Consider the following 24,867-nt stretch of genomic DNA (forward strand, 5'->3'; position numbering starts at 1 on the left):
TTCATTCTTGAAGGATAATACAGGTAAAGAGTGGCTGTCCTAAAGTACAAGTCTGCAAACCAGATGGATCAGGAAACCTCTTCCCTTAATCCTTACACAAATGCACTGAGGCCTATGGTGCTCTGGAAATGTAGAGAAAATAAGCAAGGCTCAGGTAAGAGCAGTCGCCATCTTAGAACGTCTCTCTGTACCGGCTTGCTGGGTTGTTGTTCTGTATTGGCACAGACCCAGGATCTTATATACGGTAAACCTATGTTCTACACCAAACTGTCCCCCCAACACAAACCCAGTTTTTATTTTTCTGGGGTTTTTATTGGGGGGGGGGTTGTTTTGAGACAGGGTCTCACTAGGTAGCTCTGGCTGTCCTGGAACTCACTATATAGACCAGGCTGGCCTCGAACTCACAAGAGTTCTGCCTGCCTCTGCCTCTGGAGTGCTAGGACTGAAGACGTGTACCAGGCAACTATTTTGTAAAACTAGATCACAGAATTATTTTCAAATCTCCCATTTTAAAAAACAAACGAACAAAATAACAACAACAAACAGCCTAATTAGAAAGCGAGTTCCAGGACACCAGGGCTACACAGGAACTGTGGGAGACAGTTCCTTGACAGCACCCTAACGTCACACAGTAGAATGGCTCAGCTCAGCTCAGGGAATCAAAGTGTCTAGCAACTGCACAACAAAATGTACATGAAGGTACCAAAGAACATATAAAAAAAAAACAACAAAAAACCAGTTTATTTCAACCAAAGAACTTACTGCCCCAGGTGGGGAAATGCAACACTAAACCCAAGCATTGTAAGATAAAGTCATTAGAATTCTTGCACGCTACTGCAGTCAATGAAAAATAGCAGAGTCATTGTGATTTTATACACACACATTGTGATGTGTGTGTATAAAAACATTATATGTGTGTGTAATGTATATGTATGTGTTATTATATATATGTTATAATATATATATACATATATATGTATATATATTACACACACATAAAAACAAAGAAAAAGAGTTTATGAGTCTGAGTGAGAACAAAGCAGAAAGGGGGACGGCACAGTACATGAAAGGAGCTGGAAGGAGGAAATGAAGTAATTATATAATAATCTCAAAAATAAGAAATTACAGCCAGGTGGTAGTGGTGCATGCCTTTAATTCCAGGACTTGGGAGGCAGAGGCAGGTGGATTTCTGTGAGTTTGAGGTCAGTCGGGGCTACAAAATGAGACCTTGTCTCAAAAAACAAACACGAAAGAATACAAAATCCTTGTCTACATAATGAGCTCATAAGCCAGCCTACACAAAACCCACTGTGGGGATGCACAGCTTTTTGATCCCACCACTTGGGAGGTAGAGGCAGGCAGATCTTTGTGAGTTCCAGGTCACCCTGGTCTATACAATAAGACTCTGTCTAAGAGAGAGAGAGACAGAGAGAGAGAGAGAGAGAGAGAGAGAGAGAGAGAGAGAGAAGAAGAAGAAGAAGAAGAAGAAGAAGAAGAAGAAGAAGAAGAAGAAGGAGGAGGAGGAGGAGAGAGAGAGAGAGAGAGAGAGAGAGAGATCTACATGCACTGATAGTCCTTCAACCATTTGTGGTTGTTCTTCTGTCTGTACTAGGATATAACAGAAAAGCATAGGATATAACAGGAGCATCACCCTGCCTCTGTGGCGGCCAAACTGAATTGGGGTGTACATCTATGTGGTAGGGACGCTCCCACAGTCGAGTTGGGAAGCTCTTCATACGATCTTATTTTCCACACTTGTCGCCATAACTGGCTGCTGCCTACAGTCCACGCAACACCAGGACGTAAGACAAATAGGGCTGACACCTTATTTGGATCATGATTTACATGGAGTGGAGGCACTGTTTTTAAGAAAAAAAAATGTCATATAGGTTGTCTAAAAATAAAGTGCACTATATTCACTAGGAAAAAAAGAAACAAACAAGAAGCTAAATAATGCAGTTGTTCTTAACATAGGACGGCTACACAGAGTACATCCTTCAGATGACAGGTCCCCCAACTTACCCTTATAAAACAGCATTTATCTGATTTCAACTTGCTATTTGTATCTAAACTATACTTTGCAGATGTAGGAGAGACCACAAAGCATCAGCCACAGGGTGAGAGCAGGGTTGCCCCTCTCTGAAGCTGCCGAGGGACTACTGCCTAGCCCATTTAAGTTTGATTCTGGGGTGGTAGGGGATTAGAGGAAAGTAGGGGGCCCAGGGGTTTGAAGCTGGCTCGACAATGGCTTATTTACAGATTCTACCTAAGACTCAGATGCCCAAGGTTATGGCATCTGACATGGGCTGCCTGCCAGCACCCGAATCGTGCACAGCTGTGACTGACCACCATCAGAGACCAAAAGGGTTCTGGGTCAAGTTGCAGGACAGAGTCCACTTTCTCTTTCAAGGCAAATCCTGTGTTCATCCCTGTTTTGTGAGACTGAAAGCCAAAGGTCAAGAAGCTAGCTTCTCTCAGGCTGCTCAGTGCAGAGGACTTCCCTAAGGACCTTAGAGGCTACAGTCCCTTAGCACGGACATGGCCTTAGCTTCAATAATCAATACCAAAATAATAACAGACACAATAATAAATAAAACAAAAAGGGTTACCTTGTTCTTCCTAAGGTCAGCTAAACACAGTGTGCCTCAGATTGAAGAAGCTGTGACATCATAAAAACTCACACAGATGGCAAGAGCCAGAAAAAAAAGCCAAAAAAACCAAAACAAAAACAAAAAAAACAGAAATGAAAACAATTTCCATTTTCTTTTTTTTTTCTTTTTTGGTTTTTCAAGACAGGGTTTCTCTGTGTAGTCCTGGCTGTCCTGGAACTCACTCTGTAGACCAGACTGGCCTCGAACTCAGAAATCTGCCTGCCTCTGCCTCCCAAGTGCTGGGATTAAAGGCGTGCGCCACCACTGCCCGGCTCAATTTCCATTTTCTTAAAACCCTAGTTATTTTGATACTTTGAACAAAAAAAAAAAAAAAAAAAAAATCAAGAAGCAGTGGGTGGAAGGGAGAACACTTGTAACTCTAGTTATTCAGCAGCCTGAGACAGGAGGATTGCAAGTTCAAGGCCTATCAGGCAACTTACTCCAAGTCTCAACTGGACAGCTCAGTGGTAGAGTGCTCACCAAGCATTTGTGAGGCCCAGGGTTCAATTCTTAGTATCACAGAGAGAAAGAGAGGCAGGGAGGATCGAGAAGGAGAAGGAGGAGGAAGAAGAAGAAGAGGAGGAGGAAAAGGAAGAAGGAAGGAAGGAAGGAACAATAATGATTAAGTGAGGAGAGAGACCATCTATATTTGCTAAAGAAAAAGACACTGCCCCTGTCTTGTACTACCAGCAGGGGCACTCATGTACCCATTTGGTCTCCAGTCTGAATGCATTTTTCTATCAACCACTGAGTCTCTCTTAGTACATACCCTGTGATAAGCAGTAAGTCTGTGAACCCTGGAGATCCAAGAAGTGGCCAGCAGCCACATTAGTAGATGTGGCATCTAATGGTTCCCAGTTACATTCCTCATGTGTTCCTCCAGAGATCAGCATTAGATGGAAAGCACACTCGGAAGACAGTGCAATGCAATGGAGTGCTTTCTCCAGCTCAGGAACCCAGCAGGCAGGGCAGGCCAGTGCAGGAACTGGACTCACCTCCAGGGAATCCTTGACTGAAGACTTTGAGTGCCCTGGCCAGGGGATGCTATTAAACACCAACAATCTGACCAAAATTTCAACAGTACCAAGACTCTACCCTGACCCAGCCATCTGAGCAAAGACTGAAAGTCCCTGTGGAAACTTCAGTGCAGACTTCTGTAGGTATCACTGACATGAGAAGCCTCAGGAAAGCTTCTAGAGGCATGAAATAGTCCCACTAGAAATAAGAAAACAGAATGATCCAGCTTCAGGAGGAATACTTTTCCTAAACCCACGCAATTGATTACAATAAGATACCAGAAATAAAAGGGGGGGGGAGGGTGGAACATTGACCAATGTTTAAGAGCATTTGCTGCTCTTGCAGAGGACCCAGGCTTGATTGCACAGGATGGTTCACAACTGTCTATAACTCTAGTTCCAGGGAATCCAAAACCCTCTAACCTTTGCCAGCACCAGACACATACATGTGGTTCACAGACATACAGGCAGAACACACACACACACATAAAATAAAACACATAATTCTAAAAATATCTTCTAAAGATTAAAAAAAATACCAGAAAAAAAAGGAACATCCTATTTGGGTTTGGGCTCAGAATCCAGCACAGGAAGAAGGTGGGGCTCCCGGAAGAGAAAACTGCTGACAAGCCAGAGAAAGGACCAGATGTGAGCTTCCACGGAGTACATAGACCAAGTGACTTCTGTTCACAGCGCTCCTTCTGCCTCTGTATCTCTGCCCCCTACCGTGTAGTCCCTCCTTCCTCAGCTTAGCACCTACTGCTGCTTCCTGGTGTCCAGCTCCCTCACCTGAGCTCCTCACCTCCTCCTCAGCTCCACCCCATCTGCTTCAAGTTACCTCTCCTTTAGACTTTTACCTTGTGACCTTCACAGCTGAGAACAATTAAAGCTGCCTTCTCTGCAGGCTCTTCTAGAATAACCTGTCTGAATAAGCCTTTGCTGTGTGTCTGCCTTCTCTGTAGATATTTGCAAATGCTAAGCCTGGTGGGAGGGGAAACAAGACCAGAAGTTCACAACAATCTTTGGCTACATATCAAACAACTTGTTTTGTTTTGCTTTTGAGAATCTCACTCTGTCTTTCCAGCTCACCTGAAACTCCCAGAGATCTGCCTGCCTCTGCCTCTCAAATCCTGGGGTTCAAGGTGTGTGCCACCATGCTCCCCCTAAACAACAGTTTTTTCAAAGTTCTTATGTACACATTGTATTGTTCTTTTCCACTTGAAATGGCAGGCAGCAGCTCTCTTCCACTCTCCATGAACTGTACACACTTCTCCAAATACGCAGGCATAACTGGGATACTCTGCTGAAGCATGCAGTGAAGGCTGGGTGCTGGGGTGATCCTGGCCCTCAACTGAGCTCTGGGAAAATAGCAGAGCAAGCCTGGTGAAGTCTCCACACTGTGTAACTGTGTTATGGCTCTATACTCAAGACTACTTTGTTGAAGATGTAAGTTGGAGTCTGGAAAGCTAGTTCATCATGAGATTCCTGGATTTGGGCTATCACAGATACTGGGGGGGTTTTGTTTGTTTGGTGTGTGAGTGTGTCTTTTGGGAAGGAGGAGACAAGGCCTCACTTTATACTCTGGCTGACCTGGCCTATGAACACCAGGCTGACCTCAAAACTCACAGAGCTCCATCTGCCTCTGCCTCTCAAGTGCCAAGATTAAAGACAAGTGCCACCACACTGGACCCAAACATTTGTTTTTAACCTGTAGCCAAGCTCTCATTTGCTGCCCACATAACCAGCACTAAAATGCTGAGATTTAGGACTGCTTATATCAGTGAGAAAGAAAAAAAAAAAAAAATAGCAGCCCAAAGAGCCTGTCACTTGCTATGAGGAAGTTGGCTGTGGTGGAGCCCAGCCCGTCGGATGGGCGCCTCCCTCTTTCCTTCCTAGGATGCAGTTCTCCTAACTAACATCTCAATTTACAGTCGGTGGTCGGATTTTCTATGCCAGACATACTAGCTGCTTTACTTCCACCAAAGGTGTGTCCGTCCAGCCTGACTCAGTAATGAGGGCAGTAAGAACTAGCAAACACCACAGAACCCAGAGGCTTTTGGAGCTGACTGTGGAGCTCAGGCACAGAGCACATGGGCAGACTTCGTACCTTTCACCACTGTCCATGGCTGGGCAACCACACCCTCCAACACCCCAGAACAATGGTACTTCCCCTTGGCCTGGAGGAGCCAAGACACCTGGTGAGCACGGCCTCTGTTGCTGGTCTTTGCTACTTTGTAGTTTCTTCTTTTTTCCTCTACCCTTTATCCCCTTGGCTTCACCCCCCATCACTAGATAGGAGAGAAAGAAGGATAGAGAGGAGACAGAGATAAAGATCTCTGAATCTAATTTCTTTTTTATTTCTCCTGGAGCACAACTCCAGCAAACTATAACCAACCTCCCTAAATAACCAACAACTCCCTACCTCACCTAGGGGGCCCTAGCATTTATACACATTGAAAAATTCCCAGAATTCCAAATATTACCCAATCCCAGAAACTACCTGCACCTGGCAACGCCATGCCTCTACTAGAGCATGAGGCAAACCATACTCAGCTGCTGAGAAGCACTCCCAAATCCCCACACCTGGGATTAAAACAAAAACATATTCTTATAATATTTTTATGTTTTTAAAAAAGAACCCAAAATCCCAGAATTCCCACTATAGGCCTCGGAAGGAGAGGAATAAATGAGCTACATACACAGCTCCTCTTCCTCTTCCTGCCGGGCATGGTGGCGTATGCCTTTGATCCCAGCACTCAGGAGGCAGAGGAGGGCCCGATTTGTGTTTTTAAGGTAGCCTAGTCTCCAGAGCAAGTTCCAGGACAATCAGGGCTGCATGGAGAAACCTTATCTTACCACCAGTCTTTCCATCCACTAAATTTCCAGGATTCCTGTAACTAGACTGTAGTCTCTAGGACAGGAGGACATTTCTTGGGGACTTTGAGTCTAAGATGAAAAGACACTGATTTTGGGATCCCTCAACAACACATCCCACCCAGGCTGAAAGCTCTCAACTGCTGTCAGTGTCTCCCACTCTTAATCATAAGCAGACAACACAGTTTGTCTGAGGAACAATTCCTGCGTGAACATCTGAGGAAGAATTCCTGCATGGAAAGCAGACACTAAAACAAATAAAACTACCACCAAAAAAAAAAGAAGAAGAAGGAGGAGGAGGAAGAGGAGGAGGAGGAGCAGGAGGAAGAAGAAGAGGAGGAGGAAGAAGAGGAGGAAATGGAGATTAGATGTGTGTATGTGTGTGTGTGTGTGTGTGTGTGTGTGTACTTGGGAGTCAGAAAAAAAAAAGAACTTTTTACATTTTGATAGAATATGACAGTAGAAACAAAAAACTTAAGCAGAAAAATGGAATACCAAACGTGAGGAATCCTCCTAGAAAACCCAGCAAAAGCCAGATAGATAATTGGAAAGGAAAGGAAAGGAAAGGAAAGGAAAGGAAAGGAAAGGAAAGGAAAGGAAAGGAAAGGAAAGGAAAGGAAAGTCAAGTCAAGTCAAGTCTGGCAGAAGGTCACAGATAGGGGGCACTATGGAAGCTATTCTGGGTGCTTTCCCAGCAGGTAACACCCTGAGAATATCTAAGGCAAAGCTAGCTGCGAAACTCTTTGGAGACATGACTGCCTCATCTTTAAGATCCCAAGGCCTTTACGCAGGAACAAGGTGAGCCTGTAGTCTGAGTCATTTTCCTGTCCTCAGACACACCAAAAGAGGGCATTGGACACCATTACAGATGGCTGTGAGTCAGTATGTGCTGGGAACTAAACTCAGGACCTCTGGAAGGGCAGTCAGGGCTCTTAACTGCTGAGCCATCTCTCCAGCCCCGAGTCATTTTTTAAACATGCATGCATGCATATTTATTTATTTATTTATTTATTTATTTATTTAGTGTGTGTGTGTGTGTGTGTGTGTGTGTGTGTGTGTCCAGCACTATTCCCTGCCTAGTAATTACAAAGGCTTGTTCTCAGAGGCCTATTGCTTACAGACTAGAGAGTGTGACCTGACCCCAAATCCCAGAAGAACCCTTCTCAGCTCCCATACTTCAGTTTTCTCCTGAGAAGGGCTTGTCTCAGAATTCCCTCCTAGCTATCCTAAAAACTAAGTCACCTCAGGAGACATGGCTAGGGCCTGGTCACTCCTCACTGCTGAGAACCACCACACCTGTGAGTTCTTCCTCCTTGGGCTACCAGCTTGCAGCACAAGGAACTGCCTCCTGCTGTCACAGGAACCCGCTGTCACAGGAGCTGCATCTGAGCGTGAGCTGCCTTTCTGCCCCACTGCGGCAGTCCTCCTGACTTACCCTTGTCGGTCTGTCTGGCATGAAATACCAGTCTAGTGCTGTCTGTCCCAGAAAGTCACACAGGAAAAGGCCTGATGAGGTGATTCACTCAACAGACAGAATAACCTGAGTCCCTACTGTGGGTAAGAGCCCCAAATGGGGTTCTCAGATGCCTCCCAGAGCCTGTTATGATGCCCTGTTAACGCAGCACAATCCCTGCCTTTCCACACACCTCCACACTTCCTCTTCTAAGCAACCAGGAGCAATGAAGTCAGCAGACAGCTCCTGACTCTAACACTTGGGAAGCACCAAGAGGTGAACACCCCTCAAGGGTCCAGACTACAAAGCCTCCTTGCTGGAGAGAGGAGTCTTGCCCAGGAGCTGAACAACTGCAGCAGGCTCAAGGTCACTGGGAATTAAGGGCAAAGGCTTAGACACCCTGGACAGCTCTGGCTCCCTGCTGCCTCTCAGGCTGTTCCTGCTGGGCCTGTCAGTCAGTGTCAGTGTCTCCCTCACTCATTCTCCCACATTTCCCATCCTCTATCCAACTGACTGTCCCCAACAGCTTAGGTCATCTCATGCCCCACCCCCTGCCTGCACCTCCATCATGACCTCTCCCTGATCTTTGCTATCCCTGCCCACTGCCTCTGAGCATCTTCTCGGAGACAGTGCCTAGGTGCCTAGGGAAGCTAATGTTCCCCCATCTGTTGTTTCTCCTGTCCTTGCCTCCTGTTGAACAACATGACCTTAGGACTTGCTGTTCTAAACTAGGACTGGTTTCCAGCCTTCTCTTCTCAGCCCTCACATCTGATGGCCGTGATGTAACCCTTCAACATCCGTAAGATGTCTTCCCGCTTACCTCCTTGCCCCCATCCATCCACTGCTCTGTCTTAGACCTAGGTTACCAGTCTCCCCAATATAGCCACAGCCAGGACACCACCACAGTCCCTAACTCACTGCCTCCCATCCAGTCTCCACAGAGAACCAGAACACTTTCTAAATCATTCCGACCCTGTCTCCCACTGACTTAAAAATCTGCATGGGGTCTCCAGGGCTTCTGAAAAACAACATAAGGTCCTGGGAAGTGACTCAGTGGCAAAGGAGTGTGCTACCAAGCATGATGCCCTGGGTCCAATCCCCGGGATCTACATGATGGAGGCAGAAAACCAGCTCCCACAGGCTGTCTTCTACCCTCCACAGACACACTGTGGACATTCATGCTCCTTTCCAGCACAAAAACTAACACAATAGGAAGAACTTTAACACGGCACAAGGCTAAGGAAATCTAGCACCCCTCCAGCTTCTGTCTTCCCTTCCCCAGCTAAGCTATACTGAATCCCTCTTTCTTGCCAACCTCAGCGCTTCCTCTGCTTGCCTTACTCAGGCTGCACTGAGACCACCTTCTGCACAGCTAGCCTTTCCTTTTACAGATCTTGTCCTCACTTGTTTCCTGGGGATCCCAACATTATCCAAAGTCCCAGCCAGGACAGGTCACTGCTGTGCTACATGGACCCCACAAGAACCAGATCTAGCTGGGCTTGGTGGTACGGGCCTATAATCCCAGCACTGTGGAGGCCAAAGCAAGAAGAGCAGGTTTCCGCATCCACCACCCTGCCGCACAGCTTCTAGTACTAATAGACTACAGTCTATACGGTGGTTGAATGAACAAAGGCGTTGGGTTCCGGATCCCTTGAAGGCCACTGAGTGAACTCAGGTGTGTTCCATGGCCCTTGAGTTTTCTGACATCTCCAAAGGCCACTACAGAAAGACTGACTTCTGGAGACCAATCTGAACTTCTACCTTCATAACCGGGCTCCCTTCCAGCCCTAAATGAGAACAGCTCGTGCAGGGTCATGTAGAATTCACAGAGGCTTGTTGTAGCAGAACCTGTTTCTTGCTCATCCTCGTGAGTTGTCTGGGGAAGCTGTGACTAAGGCAAAGCCTCCTGCGGTAGAGTTTTCTCAAGTTTCTGTGAACTGTTCAAAGCAACTGAGCTTCGATGATGAGGATCTGGTTGGTCGCTGAGAGGCTGATTGACAGTTCACGGGGGTGTACGACAGGGGGAGGGTGTACCAGCTATTTTCCCAATGGCCAAGACACCTGCTCTTAACAGCTTCAATTACTCAGAGGAAAGACATTAAAGGATGCTTACAATAAAGACCCATCCTGGAATTAGCATTCTCGGGAGCACTTCATAATGCTTAACCCCTAGCCAAGCACCCTTAGGAAGAGCTGCATCCCTCTGATTGGCCTCAAAGCTGGCATTCCTGAGACAGTTCTCCTAGGGCAAGCTCAGGACCACAGCACACAATTTAGGGTTGCTGTATTGCCAGAGGTAACTATAAAAGTTGGCCTGACCAACTCACTAAAGAAAGAAAGAATACTTCATTAGCTGCCAAACACCTGTTAGCCTCAGAGGTGCTGTGTGCAACCCCCCCCCAAAAAAACCAAAAACAAACAAACAAACAAAAACAAAAAACAAAAACAAAAACAAAACAACAACAACAACAACAAAACCCTGGGCATAGTGACACATGCTTTTAATCCTAGTACTTGGGAGGCAGAAGATGGATCTCTGTGAGTTCAAGGCCAGCCTGGTCTACAAATCGAGTCCAGGGCAAGCAGGGCTGGTTACAGAAACCCTGTCTCAAAACAACTGAGAGAAAGAGAGAGAGAAGAAAAAAAGAAAGAAAGAAAGAAAGAAAGAAAGAAAGAAAGAAAGAAAGAAAGAAAGGAAATTAAATAAATAGCCGGTGTGTGATGACACAAACTTGTAAACCCGGCAGTAAGGAAGCCAAGGCAGGAGGACTACTGTGAGTTCCAGGCCGGCCTGAGCTATACAGTGAGACACTATCTCAAAGTTAAAACAAGAAAAATAATAATAAATAATATAAAATAAACTGGGAAGGAAGACACAGTGAGATCACTCAAAATAATTTTTACATATTTAAAATCTAAATATTTACATATTTAAGAAAAATAATTTTTACATATTTAAAATCTAAATATTTACATATTTAAGATCTAAAGAGACATAAAAATCACAAGTATTGCATCAAGAAAGTTGTTTTTATTAAAAATATTCAAAGGAGGGGAAGGAGATGAGGTAGAAGGCACACTTGAGCCTAAGAACTGAGTTTAGCCTGGAACCAATACAAAGATCCTGTCAAAGGAAGGAAGGGGGACGGGCAGGGCAAGAGGGGCTGGGGAGGAAGTGTAGAACGGCAGCCCTCAGACACCTAGAGGAGAGCTGAGGCAGTGTGGCACTCTGCAGGCTCTGCAGCAGGGAAGGAGCCACGTAAGGGCTCAGTGGGTAAAGGTGCTTGCCGCTAAGCCTGATGATCCTAAGTTCAATTCCAGGACCCACATGGTAGAAGGTGAGAACCAATTCAGGACTTCTATATGTGTGCTATGGTATGTGCACGCAACAGAACTTGCTGCAATCCTCCTGCCTCTGCCTCTCTAGTGCTGAGATAGTCAACGTGTACTACACAACCACTCTGGATGAAAGAAATCAGGTTTTTAAAAATTTATATACTTAGGCCAGCCTGGTCTACAGAGTGAGTTCCAGGACAGCCAGGACTACACAGAGAAACCCTGTCTCGAAAAAAAAAAAAAAAAAAAAAAAAAAACAAACAAACAAACAATATATATATATATATATATATATATATATATATATATATTGTGTGTGTGTGTGAGAGAGAGATGTGTGTGTGTTTTGTATGTATACCTGTGCATGAAAGTACGTGTTTGTTCAAACAAATGGAGATCAGAAGCCAGCATCATGTGTCTTGTGCTATCACTACCTACCGTAGCTTATGAATAGTTCCCTCTGTGCCTACGGCTCAGATTTGCTAGACTGCTTGGCCAGTGTGTTCCAGGGGTCCATCTGTCTCCTCCATCCATGCCCTCCTAGCTAGGGTTACAGATGCATGTGACTACACCTGGCACTTTTACCTGGGGCTGGGGACCTGAACTCAGGTCCTCATGCTTGCACAGCAGGGACTTTACCAACTGAGCCATCTCTCCAGCCCCAGAAATCACATTTTAAGAGCTGGGTATAGTAGCTTTGATCCCAGCACTTGGGAGGCAGAGGCAGGTGGATCTCTGTTCAAGGCCAGAGTGATTTATATATTGAGTTTCATGTCAGCCAGGGTGACATAGTGAGATCTTGCCTCAAACAAACAAACAAACAAACAAAAGAAAAAGAGATAGATGCTATATTCCATTGGCATAATATTCTGGAAGACGCAAAACTACAGGGAATAGAAAAAGCTGGTTGCCAGGAGCTGAGAGCAGGAAGAGACTGTCCATAGGGAACAGCATGAGAAAACCTGGAATCTGTTTTTGTTTGTCTACCCGTCCTATTGTCTGTTTAGATAGGCTCTTCCAGAGAGTTTGCATTTAATTCTTAGCATACACATCCAGCGGCTCACAACCACCTGTAACCCCAGCTCCACAGGATCTGATAGCCCCTTCAAGATTCTGTAGGTACCTACACACTCAAAAGACACACAAATAAAAATAAGTCTTAGCCAGGTGGTGGTGACAGGTACACCTCTAATCTCAGAGCTTGGGAGGCAGAGATAGGTGGATCTCTGTGAGTTTGAGTTTCAAGACAGCCAGAACTACAAAAAAACAAAACAAACAAAAAAAACCCACTTTGTTTTGAACAAATTATAGATAGATAGATAGATAGATAGATAGATAGATAGAGTGAATCTTAAAAAAAATTAAAAGCCATAGCCCTGGGTCAGCAAGATGGCTTTGTGGATATGGGTATTATTTGCAGCCAACCTTGAACTGAGTTTGATCCTTGAAACCCTACATGGTAAGAGGAAGGGCTGACTCCTGAAAGCCTTCTTACCTCCACAGGTCTGTGGCACACTCCCAACTCAAACAAATAAATAAGCTTAATCCTAAAAATTAAGCTGTAGTCCTGAAGTGAATAAATAATGACCCTTTACATTCAGGGAGATACTCAGCTACTAAGGCTCTTGTTGAGCAAGCATGAGGACCTGAGTTCATCCCCAGTATAAAGATGGCACAGGGACACAAGAACCCACATCCCAGCTGGCACACGGCCCTCCCGTAACTCTAGTTACTGAGCCCGTCCTCTTTCTCATTAGTTGTTTGTCCAGCATTGACTGTGTGTCAGTGCCTAAACCATGCACTGAGGACAGACCCAAGAACAAGAACCCTACTCTCCCCTTAAGAACCTTATAAACCGCCAGGCAGTGGTGGCGCATGCCTTTAATCCCAGCACTTGGGAGGCAGAGGCAGGTGGATTTCTGAGTTCGAGGCTAGCCTGGTCTACAGAGTGAGTTCCAGGACAGCCAGGACTACACAGAGAAACCCTGTCTCAAAAACAAAACAAAACAAAACAAAACAAAAAAAGAAAGAAAAGAAAAAGAAAAAAGAAAAACAAAAAAGAAAGAAGGAAACTTACAAACTAGTTGGGCAAGACCAACACACACAAGGGCAACACACTGAGTGTGTTCTAAAACGTGTTGAGGAAACAAGGAAAGCTTCTGGAGGACTGACTGCCACACAGTAGAACTAGTCCCATTTTGCTGTTGTTTTGGTTTTAGGGGTTTGTTGGCTGGTTCATTGGTTTTAAGACAAGGTCTCAGTAAGTATCCCTGGCTGGCCTGGAACTCTGCCTCCCAAGTACTGGAATTAAAGACATATGCCACCATGCTTACTTGGTACAGCAGGCCCATGTTTTATTCAGCTTTCAGCTTTGAAACTCCCATAATTCCTAGCAAGCTCTAAACAAATGTCTGTAGAATAAGTAAAGTCAGCCCATAACCTCTTTCTACACCTACAACCCATGGGCTGTCCAAAGGTCAACACAGAAGGGACCAGACGGGCCCTGGAGCTGGTACTGCACAGGTGCAAGGCTCTAAATTAGATTGGGGCAGACTGTGGGGGAAGGTAAGGGATTCAAAACTACATTTATTTTATGTTTATTCATATCGTAAATATTTGCTCATCCAGCAAATATGTATCAACTGCCAATGATGAGCAAGTTTGGGGTCCAGAACCCCGTATCAGAGAACTGGCCTATGCATTCAGAAGGACACAGCATTCAGAGATGTGGGCCTCTCCCAAAACAAACAAACAAAAACAAGATAAATTTTTACTTAAGAAAAAAATCTGACAGTGACTGTGTTGCCTAGTCTTAAGTCAACTTCACACAGCTAGAGCCTTCAAGGGAGGGAGTCTCGATTAAGAAAATGCCTCTGTAAAATGGGACTGTAGACAAGCCTGTAGGGCATGTTCTTAATTACTGCCTGAAGTGGGAGGGCTCAGCCCATCTTGGTGAGCCAACCCCTGGGCTCTGTGAGAAAGTAGGTGGAGCAGGGTTGCATCAGCTCCTGACTTCCCTCAGTTTTGGACTGTGATGTGGATAAATCCTTTCCGCCTACAGTTAATTTTGGTCACGGTGTTTCATTACAGCTACAATAACCCTAAGACGGTGACTATGGCATGTTAACTTAGATTAAAAAAAAAAAAAAAAAAAAAAAAAAGTGATGCGGGTGGCGTTTAATCCCAGCACTTGGGAGGCAGAGGCAGGCGGATTTCTGAGTTCGAGGCCAGCCTGGTCTACAGAGTGAGTTCCAGGATAGCCAGGACTACACAGAGAAACCCTGCCTCAAAAAAAAAAAAAAAAAAAAAGTGACGTTTAAACTGGTGCATAGTGGGTTTTTTGAAACCGAGCTCTAGCTGCAGACATAGCTCAGTGGGTAGAGTGCTGACCTAGCATACTAGAGGCCTGGGGTTCAATCCCCAGCACTGCTTAAAATGAGACAGTCGTGGGAGGCTCGAGAAGCAGAAGCTGGAGGATCAGTTTTAGCTCATCCTAAGCCCCTGCCAGCTCTAGGCGCACCTGGGCTATATTAGACTCAGTTCTCAAGACAGCAAAAAAGAAAAAAAGAAAAAAAGGCATCTTATTTCACTCTTATTTTTTGGAGAAAAAAGTCAAAGCAGAAACCCCACCAAAAACTAGAAGGTAGCATTAAAATAGTATTCAGTGATGTATTTTCCTAAAGCACATGCCTAACTCAATTGTCACAGGAATAGAAACCTGTTCACACATTCACCAATTTTTTTTAATTGCGCTTATTTTTGTATACCACAGTTTCACTTTGTTTCAAAGGAAATTTTGACCATATTGCATACTGATTTTTTTTTTTTATGCTTACTTCTAAAAGAGGCAAAGCAAGAGGTCTTGGTGACACCTACATAATCTTGACAAAAGGATGCAAAAACCTTACTTCTCAACTGGGTATGGTGGTGCAAGCCTGTAACCCCAGCATTTTGGTAGCCTGAGGCAGGAGGATTACCAGGAATGCAAAGCCAGCCTACACTGGGTAGAAGTACCAGGTTAGCTAGGGCTGTAAAGTGATACCTTGTCTCAAGCAAAAAAAAAAAAAAAAAATAAGCTGGGGTTGGTGGCTCACATCTATAATCTTCAGCATTTGTGGAGCTGAGGCAGGGGGATTAAGATAAATTTAATACCAGTCTGGGTTACACAGCGCCTTCTGGGCCAGCCACCTGGACTATAGAGACTGTCTTGGGGGAGGTTCTATAATAAGTATTTTATCTTTCAAATGTAATATTCAAAAATAATACCTGGAATATGACATTCCACCCCACACCTCTAACCCTTGAAAAGGGGGTACAGAGGAAACAGTATGTATGCAGAAAACAAGGACGTTATCTTTACTTAAATTGCAAGGAACTGGACACTAGATTTTTAAAAATTAATTAACAGTGATTTCAGCAAATCATTTAACAGCTCCAAAGCCTCAACTGCTTTCCCATGGGTAAAAATGAAGATGGTGAGGACAGAAAATCCCTATGGATACTTGCAGCCTCAAACACTGACTCTCCTCAGAAAACAGTTCAAGTAACCTTACAGCATGGGTGCTAGCATGAGCATTTAAAAAAAAAAAATGTCCATTTTGGCTTTGTTTTTATCATAATCTCCTTCTGATGTACTATATCAGAAAAGGTTGAACATGGCAAGATTCCACCAAAAGAGTATCCCCCATATACCAGTCAAAAGAATAAGGGGAAGGCATTTACGACGCTCAACAGTTATGCTGCATTTGATGGGGGATGGGGGCTGAGAGGAAGCTACCATAGAAGAGGATCACTGAAAAAGGAAACTGTAAATTTCCACCTCTCCTACAGGAAAGGCACTTTCATTTTCTCTCACCGATGAGAGCGAAGGCCACATCGGTCCTCACACGGTTTCATTGTAAAGACGTGCCAAAATACTGAAGAGGCACTATTTTTCTACCTAGGTCACCCATCTTTATTTGAGAAAGCTGTTTTTTAAATACCTACAACCCGCCGTCACTTCGACGCTCACCATCCATTATAAAAATAGATAAAAAAAAAATAAATTTAAAAATGTCTGCTGTGCCTTTCATGCAAACCCATAAACAATCATATCTTCCCCGCAGCGACGCCCAGGGCTGAGTCCCACAAGCAGCGAGACAGCAGACTGCGGCGCTGGCTGGGGCCACTCCTCCCGCGGCACTCTGAAACTGCTCCCCTTCTCCCTTGGGATCTCTAAGGGTTCGGACCCGGCTAAGACCCCTCCCTTTAAGTCCAGCCCGGGGAAGGGGAGGCGGAGGGAGCCCTGCGGGAGCAGCGCCCCAGGAAAACCCCGTGTCCCCTCCCCAGCTGGCAGGAGTGGCCCTAGCGGCGCGCGCCCAGCCGCTCCCAGGTGGGTCTCTGCAGCCGGGGACAGCGCCCTGCTCCCGGGAGAGGAAGGCAGGGAGGGAGGAGGACGCAGGCCAGGCTTCGTTCGTCACGATTCACGAGCGAGGGTGGGAAAGAGGGAGGGATTGGAGACAGAAAAAAAAAGGGGGGGGAGCGGAATTGGGAGCTCTGAAAATGCAGAAGGCAAGGAAGGGAGACGGTAGGAAAGGAATACGTCTGGGGAAGAGTTGGGGTGCAAAAGGGTGATGCTGCAGAGGAGGGTGGCGGGCTGGAGGGGGGTAAAGGCGCGGGTGGGGGAGGGAGAGATGGGGTCTGGGCTGAACGAGAAGAGAGAGGAGACGGGATGGGATGAAGGAAGAGAGATGGCGTGATGGAGGTGAAGGGATGAAGGTAAAAAGGGAAATGCAATGTTTATGAAGGCGAGATGTGAGGAGGAGGGATGGGATGAAGAGGAGATGGAGGAATAGAGACTGAGGAGGCGTTTGGGGTGAGGAGGATCGAGGTGAAGAGGGGATCTGGATGAAGCGTGAGTCAGGGAAGTCAGCTGGCTGCAGGAAGCCAGAGGGGCTTCCCTCCCGGGAGGGCGGCGCCTGAATAACGGGTTGCGCCGGCCCCGGGGCAGCACCCGGACGCCACTTACTCTCTCCGACCACCGCCTTGAGGCCAATGGGGGCCATGGCGTTCTTCGAGTCTCCGGGCTCCGATGCTCCTCCCGCGACACCGTCGCCTCCCCCGAGCCGCGCGCCCCGCTATCTGCAGCCCGCCGCCCGGCAGTCGCGCTCGGGACCGACTGACGCGCCGACTCCGCGCGGGGGCGCGACTCGGGCCAGAGCGAGGCTGTGGAGCGGCTGGCGCGCGCGGGAGGGGCGGGGCTGCGGGGGCGGGGCCTCGCGCCAGCCGTCATCGTCACCCGCGCGCTTCCGCCAATAGAAGCGCTGCCCGGGCGTGAGACCCCGCCCTTCGGGATGCGGGCTCCGGGAGAGCCCTCCCCTGCGCCTTACGCGCGCGTCCCGGGCTCAGGGTCCTAAAATCCCCTCGTCAGTCCTGCTCTAGCTGTCCAGGCCATGGGAATGTCCCCAAAGCCAGGCTGTGATGCTCTTTCTGCCTTTTTGGCCTTCCATTTTCTCCTGCCAACAAAACGAACTCTGAGAGCAGATTCTTATTAGCTATATTCCCATTCCCAGCCACAACATAGGCTTACAGTACAATGAAACTAACTATCCGTGTGTCTCTGTGGTCTGTGGAGCGCTAAGCTCTGTGTCACTCACCTTTCAAGTGTGGTTTTACTAAATTCGCGCAGTAACTGAGCATTGTTTCTAATCTTCATTTTCAGGTGCAAAAACAAACACCGGAGGCGCTTGCTGTTGTGCTATTTTATCTCCACTCACTACTGAATATTGTTCTCCCATTACTATATATAATCTGCTATTCTGTACACTGGGGCTGCACTCGTGCACAAGACATGGTACAAATCCAGTAGTTTCCAAGATCCAAATCTAATTAGGACATATTATAGAATCTACTCTGGACTCAGCATCTCCTTCTTGCAGTCTACATGGTCACAGTTTTCACTGTTGTCATGTTTGCTAATGAAGAAGGTTGCTTTCGAAATACAGAACAAGAGTGGGAGATGTACCTCAGTGATGGAGCACTTGCTTGTTATATGCAAGGTCTCCACTTTGATCCCTGACGGTGGAAAATAAAATAAAGTGTAAAGAAAAACCGAACAAGTCCAATTTGAAAACCACAAAGGATGGGGCTGGAGAGATGGCTCAGTGGTTAAGAGCACTGACTGCTCTACCAGATGATGGTCCTGAGTTAAAGTCTTAGCATTCATATGGGCTCACAATTGTCTTTGCAGTCTATTTGTTTTTTTGTTTGTTTGGTTGGTTTGTTTTGTTTTTTCCCCACAGCTGAGGACCAAACCCAGGGCCTTGTGCTTGCTAGGCAAGCGCTCTACCACTGAGCTAAATCCCCAACCCCGTCTTTGTAGTCTAAGGACTACATAGGACACAATGCCCTCTTCTGATGTGCATACATGCCAAAAAAAATACCCACATACATAAAATACATGCATAAATAAATCTTTTTTAAAAACACATTTTAAAAAAGAAAAATCACGAAGGAGCTAGGTGTGGTAGCACATACCTTTAGTCTCAGCACGCAGGAGGCAGACAGAGAGGAAGATCCCTGAGTTTGAGGCCTGCCTGGTCGACAGAACAAGTTCTAGGACAGCCAGGGCAACACAGAAAAAGCTGTCTTAACAAACAAGCAAGAAAGAACCACAAAGGAAGGCATAGTGACACAGACCTTTAATCCCAGCACTTGGGTGGCAGAAGCAGGACAAACTCTTTGACTTTCTGGCCAACTACAATGGTCTACATAGTGAGTTTCAGGCCAGCGCTACATATACCCAGTTTCCAAAAACAAAACAAAACAACACAACAACAACAACAACCTCACAGAGGAAGGGCTATGGGAATGGCTCAGTGGGTAAAGGCACTTGTCATCTGGCCTTACAACCTGAGTTTGAGTCCCAGAGTCCACTTAGTGCAAGGAGCAAACAGACTCCCACAAGTTCTCTGACGCTGGCGCTTGGTACCACACATTAGGTAAATATAATAAAACTTTACAGCAGTTCTCTGGAACCAATCCCCTAAGAATTGTCTGACTTCTACACGAGTGCCACGGAACACACACATACACACATTCATACTCACATATGCATAACAATAAACGATTTTTTTTAATCATAAACGGGTGCTAGACATGGTGGCAAAGATCTGTAATCCCAGTGTTTGAGAGGCTAAGGCAAGAGATTTTTTTGTGAACTTCAGCCAGCCTGGACTACATGGCAATCTCCTGTCTCAAAAACCTGAAACAAGTGGGCTACAAAGTATGGCTCAGTGGGTAAAGGCATTGCAGCGGGGCTGATAACCTGAGGTCAGTCACTGGAGCCCACAGTGAAGAGAGAAGAGAATGGACTCGACAGAGTTGTTCTCTGAGCACATGCCATGACAAGCATGAAGCACTCTTCATCCAGAGGACAGGAGATATAAGTGTGAAGCCCGTGAATACCCAGTGCATGTAAGCAGCCCTGTGACCTGGGACCCTTTCTGCATATCATTCAGAAACCAAGTGATTGTTTTACAGACGGGGACCCTGAGATTCAGAGAGGCTGTGCTGAGTACTGAACAAGTAGTAATTCAAGTATTTTTTAAAACAAATGTATTTATTTATTTAACCTATCAATGTATCTATTTATTTAGACAGGGTCTTACTATTTAGCCCTGGTTGGTCTAGAATTTGCAGAAATACACCTTCTTCTGCCTCCTGGATGCTGGAATTAAAGGTGTTCGCCATACTTGGCTTTATTTAGTAATATTTTGTAATAATTTGTTTTTTGTTTTTGTTTTTCCAGACGGGGTTTCTCTGTGTAGCCCTGACTGTCCTGAACTCATTCTGCACACCAGGCTGGCCTTGAACTCAGAGATAGGCTTGCCTCTGCCTCCAAAGGCTGGGATTGAAGGTTTGGCCACCACTGCTCCCCAGCCCCCAAGAATGTAATAATTATTTTTTGAGACAGGGGCCCATATTGTTCAGGCTGGCCTTAAACTTGATATGTAGCTCAGGATGACCTTCAATCCCTCAGTCTTCTGTTATCATCTCTCACAAGCTGGGTATCTAGGCTTGCACCACCATGCCTGGTTTATGCTGTGCAACCAATCTACCAATCTAAGCTCAGCCTTAGCCCCTAGAAATACAATTCTATAATAATTTGAATTCTGAGCTACTGTCTTATACAGTACGACAAGAAAAGAAGGAAAAGCCTAAAGGAGAATTTTCCAAGGTCGTGAAGTGAATCAGGGTCAAACTTAAAACACTGTCTGTCCTAGTTTGAGACACCAGCACCCACCGGGGTGAGAAGATTTGACAGCCTTCTGGTGTGACAAATAAGTGTCGACAGGATCTGGGGTCGGTAAGGCAAGCCTCCAGGCGAGCCTCTGAGGTGGGGCGGCTTAGGTTAGCCTCTGGGCATACTCACAGGAGAGTGTTGTGTTTAGGCTAATTGAAGTGGGAAGACCCACCCACAGTGGTCCTCATTCCCTAGGCTGGGAGCTGAGTACAAATAGGCATTGTTTTCTGCTTCCTGACTGTGGGCACGATGTGACCAGCCACCTCAAGCTCCTCCCTCCATCCCCACCTTGCCATAATGAACTTGCCCTTGAACTGTAAACCAAGAATAAATGTTTTCTTCCCTCCTAAAGTACTTTCATCAGGATTTTTATCACAAGAATAGGAAAAGGAACCCAGACATCTGGCCTCTACTCCAGTCTGCACCCAAAGGACCCTTTGCTTCCTTCCTAGACAGAAGGTACAATATGTCTTCTCTCCATGTCTCAGTTCTGCCTTGGCTTACAGAACACATTGGTAGACTCTGGGTACATCTGGAGAAGGAGCCAGTGTGTGTAAATGTGAGGGAACCCCGGGTACAGTTGTGACACCACATGCTCCTTCCTTAACCAGCTGGCATGTATCAACAGAGATTCCACAGTTAATGCATCTACCACAGAAACATGAATTAGAAGCTTGAGAAATCCTTTCTGGCTAAGGAGTTGGGGGATGTCGAGGGCTGGATTGCCATTCATCCAGTCAAGTGAGCCAAAAAAGGGTCACAGGATGGCATCGGGGGTCCAGTCCAAGTGCCATAAGGCAAGATTCCTGCCCTTGAGGGTCTGATGAGACCGACAGCAGTAGAGGAATCACGAAAGCTGGAAAGTACTGCAACAGGAAAGGGGGCTGTGAAAGTAGCTGACAGGGCACCTGACCCAAGAACTGGCTGGGCTCCCTGAACCAAAGAGGGAAAAAGTAGCAAAGAGGGAATGGGAGAGCATCCCGACAGACACACCGTAGGTGAAACACCCAGCAACAGGAAAGAATTTGGCTTCTCCAGGAAAAGAGGATCCGTTGTGATCGTAGCGGAGAGCCTAAGGGTCGGGTTGGTGGGCAGAGCTCTAGGAGTTGGCCGGCTGCACTGCTCAGGGGCTTTCAGGAGGTGTGGGATCTGTGCACAAGAAACCTCCTCAAAGATCACAAAAATATAGCAACTCCTATTTCAGCAGAAACAAGGACCAGAAAGAAGATAGTTTCTGGATGTGTGCGTACCTGGTATGTTCCTTGTTGGTGGCTAAGGTCAGCATGGATGCTATTCTTTAAAAAGTTCAAAGAACAAATGGAATGAGACTGAGAACCCACCATGGAGCCTGACCATGGTGGGTGCTGGCTCCTATAATCCTGGCACTTGGGAGGTAGAAGCAAAGGAGGGGAAGAGATCGAGAGTTCAAGATGACCTTCCTTCATCCTTGGCTACATAGCAAGTTCAAGGGTAGACTGAACTTACTTGAAATCCTACCAGAAAAATAAATATCCCTATCCTAACTTTGAGGTCACACTGAAATTGGAATCCATCACCTGGCTCCAGGCTTCCAGACATCTCTGAACCTTGGTTTCCCCATCTGTAAAGCTTCTCTCTCAGGGTAGCTGTGAGGATACAGGGCAATGACCAACAGTGTAAAATCTCTCCCAGGCAGACATCACTCACACTTTATTTAGAGAAGAAAAGTGTTGAGACAGAGTCTTCCTAAATAACCCCAGGCTGGCAGCCTCTCAAGTTCTGGGATTATAGGTGAGCTGTCTGTAATCTGCATTGGCTGAGAGTTTGAGACACCACAGAATACTCAGTAATTTTCACTGGACCTTTACTCTTAAGTCAGTGATATTATTATTTTCTCAGGGCCTGCCAACGTTAAACCACCAGGCTAAGGTTCTAAGGCTATCAATGCAGACCAGAAACTCCACTTTAGCCCTCATTTCCTGATGCCCAGTGGAGAACTGCAGAACCCAGGACGCAGTCCATGACAGGAGAGGTTTGGCTATGTGGGGAGCTTATCAGCGACAAGAACCAGATCACCTCGGGAATTTGAGCCCAATCAGGTTCATCGTCCCTCGTTCCACCTTAGCACCGCGCGCAACCAGACGGGGATGGTGCCGCAGGACGCTTAGAGAAGGTCTCCCTGGCCAGCAGAGGCGCAGGTGCGCTTACAATTACGCATGCGTAGCCCGCAGCCTCTGCAGAGCCCTCTGCAGACCTGCGGCAGGCGTGGGAAGAATCCTAGGAGTAACACTCCTGTCACGTGACGGGGAGAGCTGGCCAGGTAAACAGGATGGTAAGAGAAGAGATAGGAGCTGAGGGGCAGTTTACAAGGGAGCTGCCTGGAGGATCCGAGAATAAGAAAACACGTTAGCCAGAAATACGAACGGGTTGAATTAGAGAGTAGCAACTGGTAGCAACTGGATGTGGTCATAAGCCTTGAGCGCAGAGTGTGGGCCACTTCTCCCTCCGCCTGGGGCGTACACCTGCCTCGCTCTGCTTCAAAACTGCATCCTCAGCTACAAAACTGCATCCTCAGCTACGTTCTTCTGTGCCCACCCCACCCTCTCCTTCTGACTGCTGGGCCATTACTTTCCCCTTTACCTGCACTGTTTTAGAAACATTTTCTTTTTTAAAAAATGTTTATTTGTGTGTGTGTGTGTGTGTGTGTGTGTGTGTACTTGTAGAGTTCAGAGGATTGCTTGTGTGAGCCGGTTTACACTTTCACCATGTGAGGACAAGGTATCAAACAGGTTGGCTGGTGTGGCTCTAAATGCCTTTACCCACTGAGCCATCTCTCCGGCCAAGGAGCAATCTAAAGAAAGGACTGGAAAGGACTGGAGACATGGCCCAGTAGTCAAGAGCACAGGCTATACTTTCAGAAGGCACAGATTTGATTCCTAGAACCCACACCCCAGCCCACAACACTCTAAACTTCAATTCCAGGGGATCTGAGGACTCTTCCAACCTCCTGTGACTCCTACGTGTGCATATGGATGCACCCAGACACATACACATAAAATAAATAATTTTGTGGATTTTTTTAAAATAAGGTTTCTTTCTGTAGTCCTGGCTGTCGTGAAACTTGCTCTATAGACCAGGCTGGTCTTGAACTTAGAGATCCTCCTGCCTCTGCCTCCTGAGTGATGGGACCACCATCACTTGTCAGGGGCCGCTCTGCCAAATGTTGGAACCCGCACTGCCAAAAGCCTGGGGGCCAAAATTGTTAGAGCCCACACTGCCCCACACTTTGGGGGCTAAATTGTCCCAGCTTGTACTGCTGCTCTGGTCCGTGGGTCAGGGTTCAGCAAGAGAGAGAGTGAGGGCGAACTCGAAGAATGGAGACCAGACAGAGTGTGATTCAATCCCGTTTATTCTCAAGTCTCTCTTCTCTCTTTCCAAGTCCCTTGTTCCTAGTCCAAGTCCCAAGTCTCCAGTTCCTAGTCCCTAGTTCCTAGTCCCTAGTGCCTCCAAGTTCCAAGTTTTCCTGTCCTTCTTCTGTCTGCCTCTCACCTTTTATAAGTCTCACTTCTCAAGTCACACCTTTAAGTCACACACACCCAAGGGAAAATCCTGGGTATATAAAACAAGATTTTATCAGAGTGTGCTCAGCTGTTGTAGGCTGTTGGAAACAAGTCTCTTGTCAGGGTATATGGCTCAAGATGGCTGCAAGGATGATAGCCGCCTTCTGTCGGCTCCCCACAATCACTGGGCAAAAAACAATTTTTAACGAAGGAAAAAGTGATGTCTCTGTCTTGTCACCTACCCATCCACACACACAGAGAGACCTGAAGAGAAGGAACTGGACCTGCACCACTTGAGTCCAGTCCGGGACCTGGCCCTCAAGATGACAAGTTTTGTGTGTTTGTGAAACTCTCAAGATCAAAGGACTGCAGAAGACAGGCAGATGTGGACCACAGCATGAATGTGAGCAGCCTCTGAGTATATGCTTTGCCTGGGGGAACAGTCCACACTTAGACCCAGGCAATTTTTCCACAGAGATTGTAGAAGAAATTATATATCACCTCTGGGTGTTTAAATGTTGCAGTTCATGGGTAGAGGGCAGGTAGGCTGGGTCTCCTGCTACCGAGGACTGGTCTTGAACTTTCTTTGCAGTAAAGATAAGCTTGAACTCTGGAGCTTCCTGCCCTCACTTCCCAAGTACCGGGACTATCAGTGTGGGCCACTACATCCAGTCTTTGCAATGAGATTTTTTTAAAAAAGCATTTAATGTTATGT

At 46.4% G+C, this 24,867-nt stretch overlaps 1 protein-coding gene, 1 long non-coding RNA gene and 1 other non-coding gene across 4 annotated transcripts in view; 2 read left to right on the forward strand and 1 right to left on the reverse strand.

Annotated features, from left to right (window-relative positions):
- The window catches only part of Stxbp1 (syntaxin binding protein 1), a 59,141-nt gene extending 41,535 nt beyond the window's left edge, over nucleotides 1-17,606 (reverse strand). Inside the window, exon 1 of one of the 2 annotated variants that reach the window (XM_034495308.2) lies at nucleotides 17,338-17,606. In XM_034495308.2, coding sequence (XP_034351199.1) covers nucleotides 17,338-17,374 — 37 coding nt within the window. In that variant the 5' untranslated portion in view covers nucleotides 17,375-17,606. The remainder of the gene's footprint in view (nucleotides 1-17,337) is intronic. The other variant, XM_034495309.2, reaches the window with a different exon arrangement.
- On the forward strand, nucleotides 1,558-1,692 carry LOC117704737 (small nucleolar RNA SNORA31). The gene has a single exon (XR_004606272.1). It is a non-coding gene; the product is annotated as a small nucleolar RNA SNORA31 (small nucleolar RNA).
- Nucleotides 16,541-20,964, forward strand: LOC143441273 (uncharacterized). Its single transcript, XR_013108527.1, has 2 exons — nucleotides 16,541-16,701; nucleotides 18,031-20,964. It is a non-coding gene; the product is annotated as an uncharacterized LOC143441273 (long non-coding RNA).
- The last annotated feature ends 3,903 nt before the right edge of the window (nucleotides 20,965-24,867 follow it).

This window comes from Arvicanthis niloticus, chromosome 2 (assembly GCF_011762505.2).
Source record: "Arvicanthis niloticus isolate mArvNil1 chromosome 2, mArvNil1.pat.X, whole genome shotgun sequence".
Lineage (NCBI taxonomy): Eukaryota > Metazoa > Chordata > Mammalia > Rodentia > Muridae > Arvicanthis > Arvicanthis niloticus.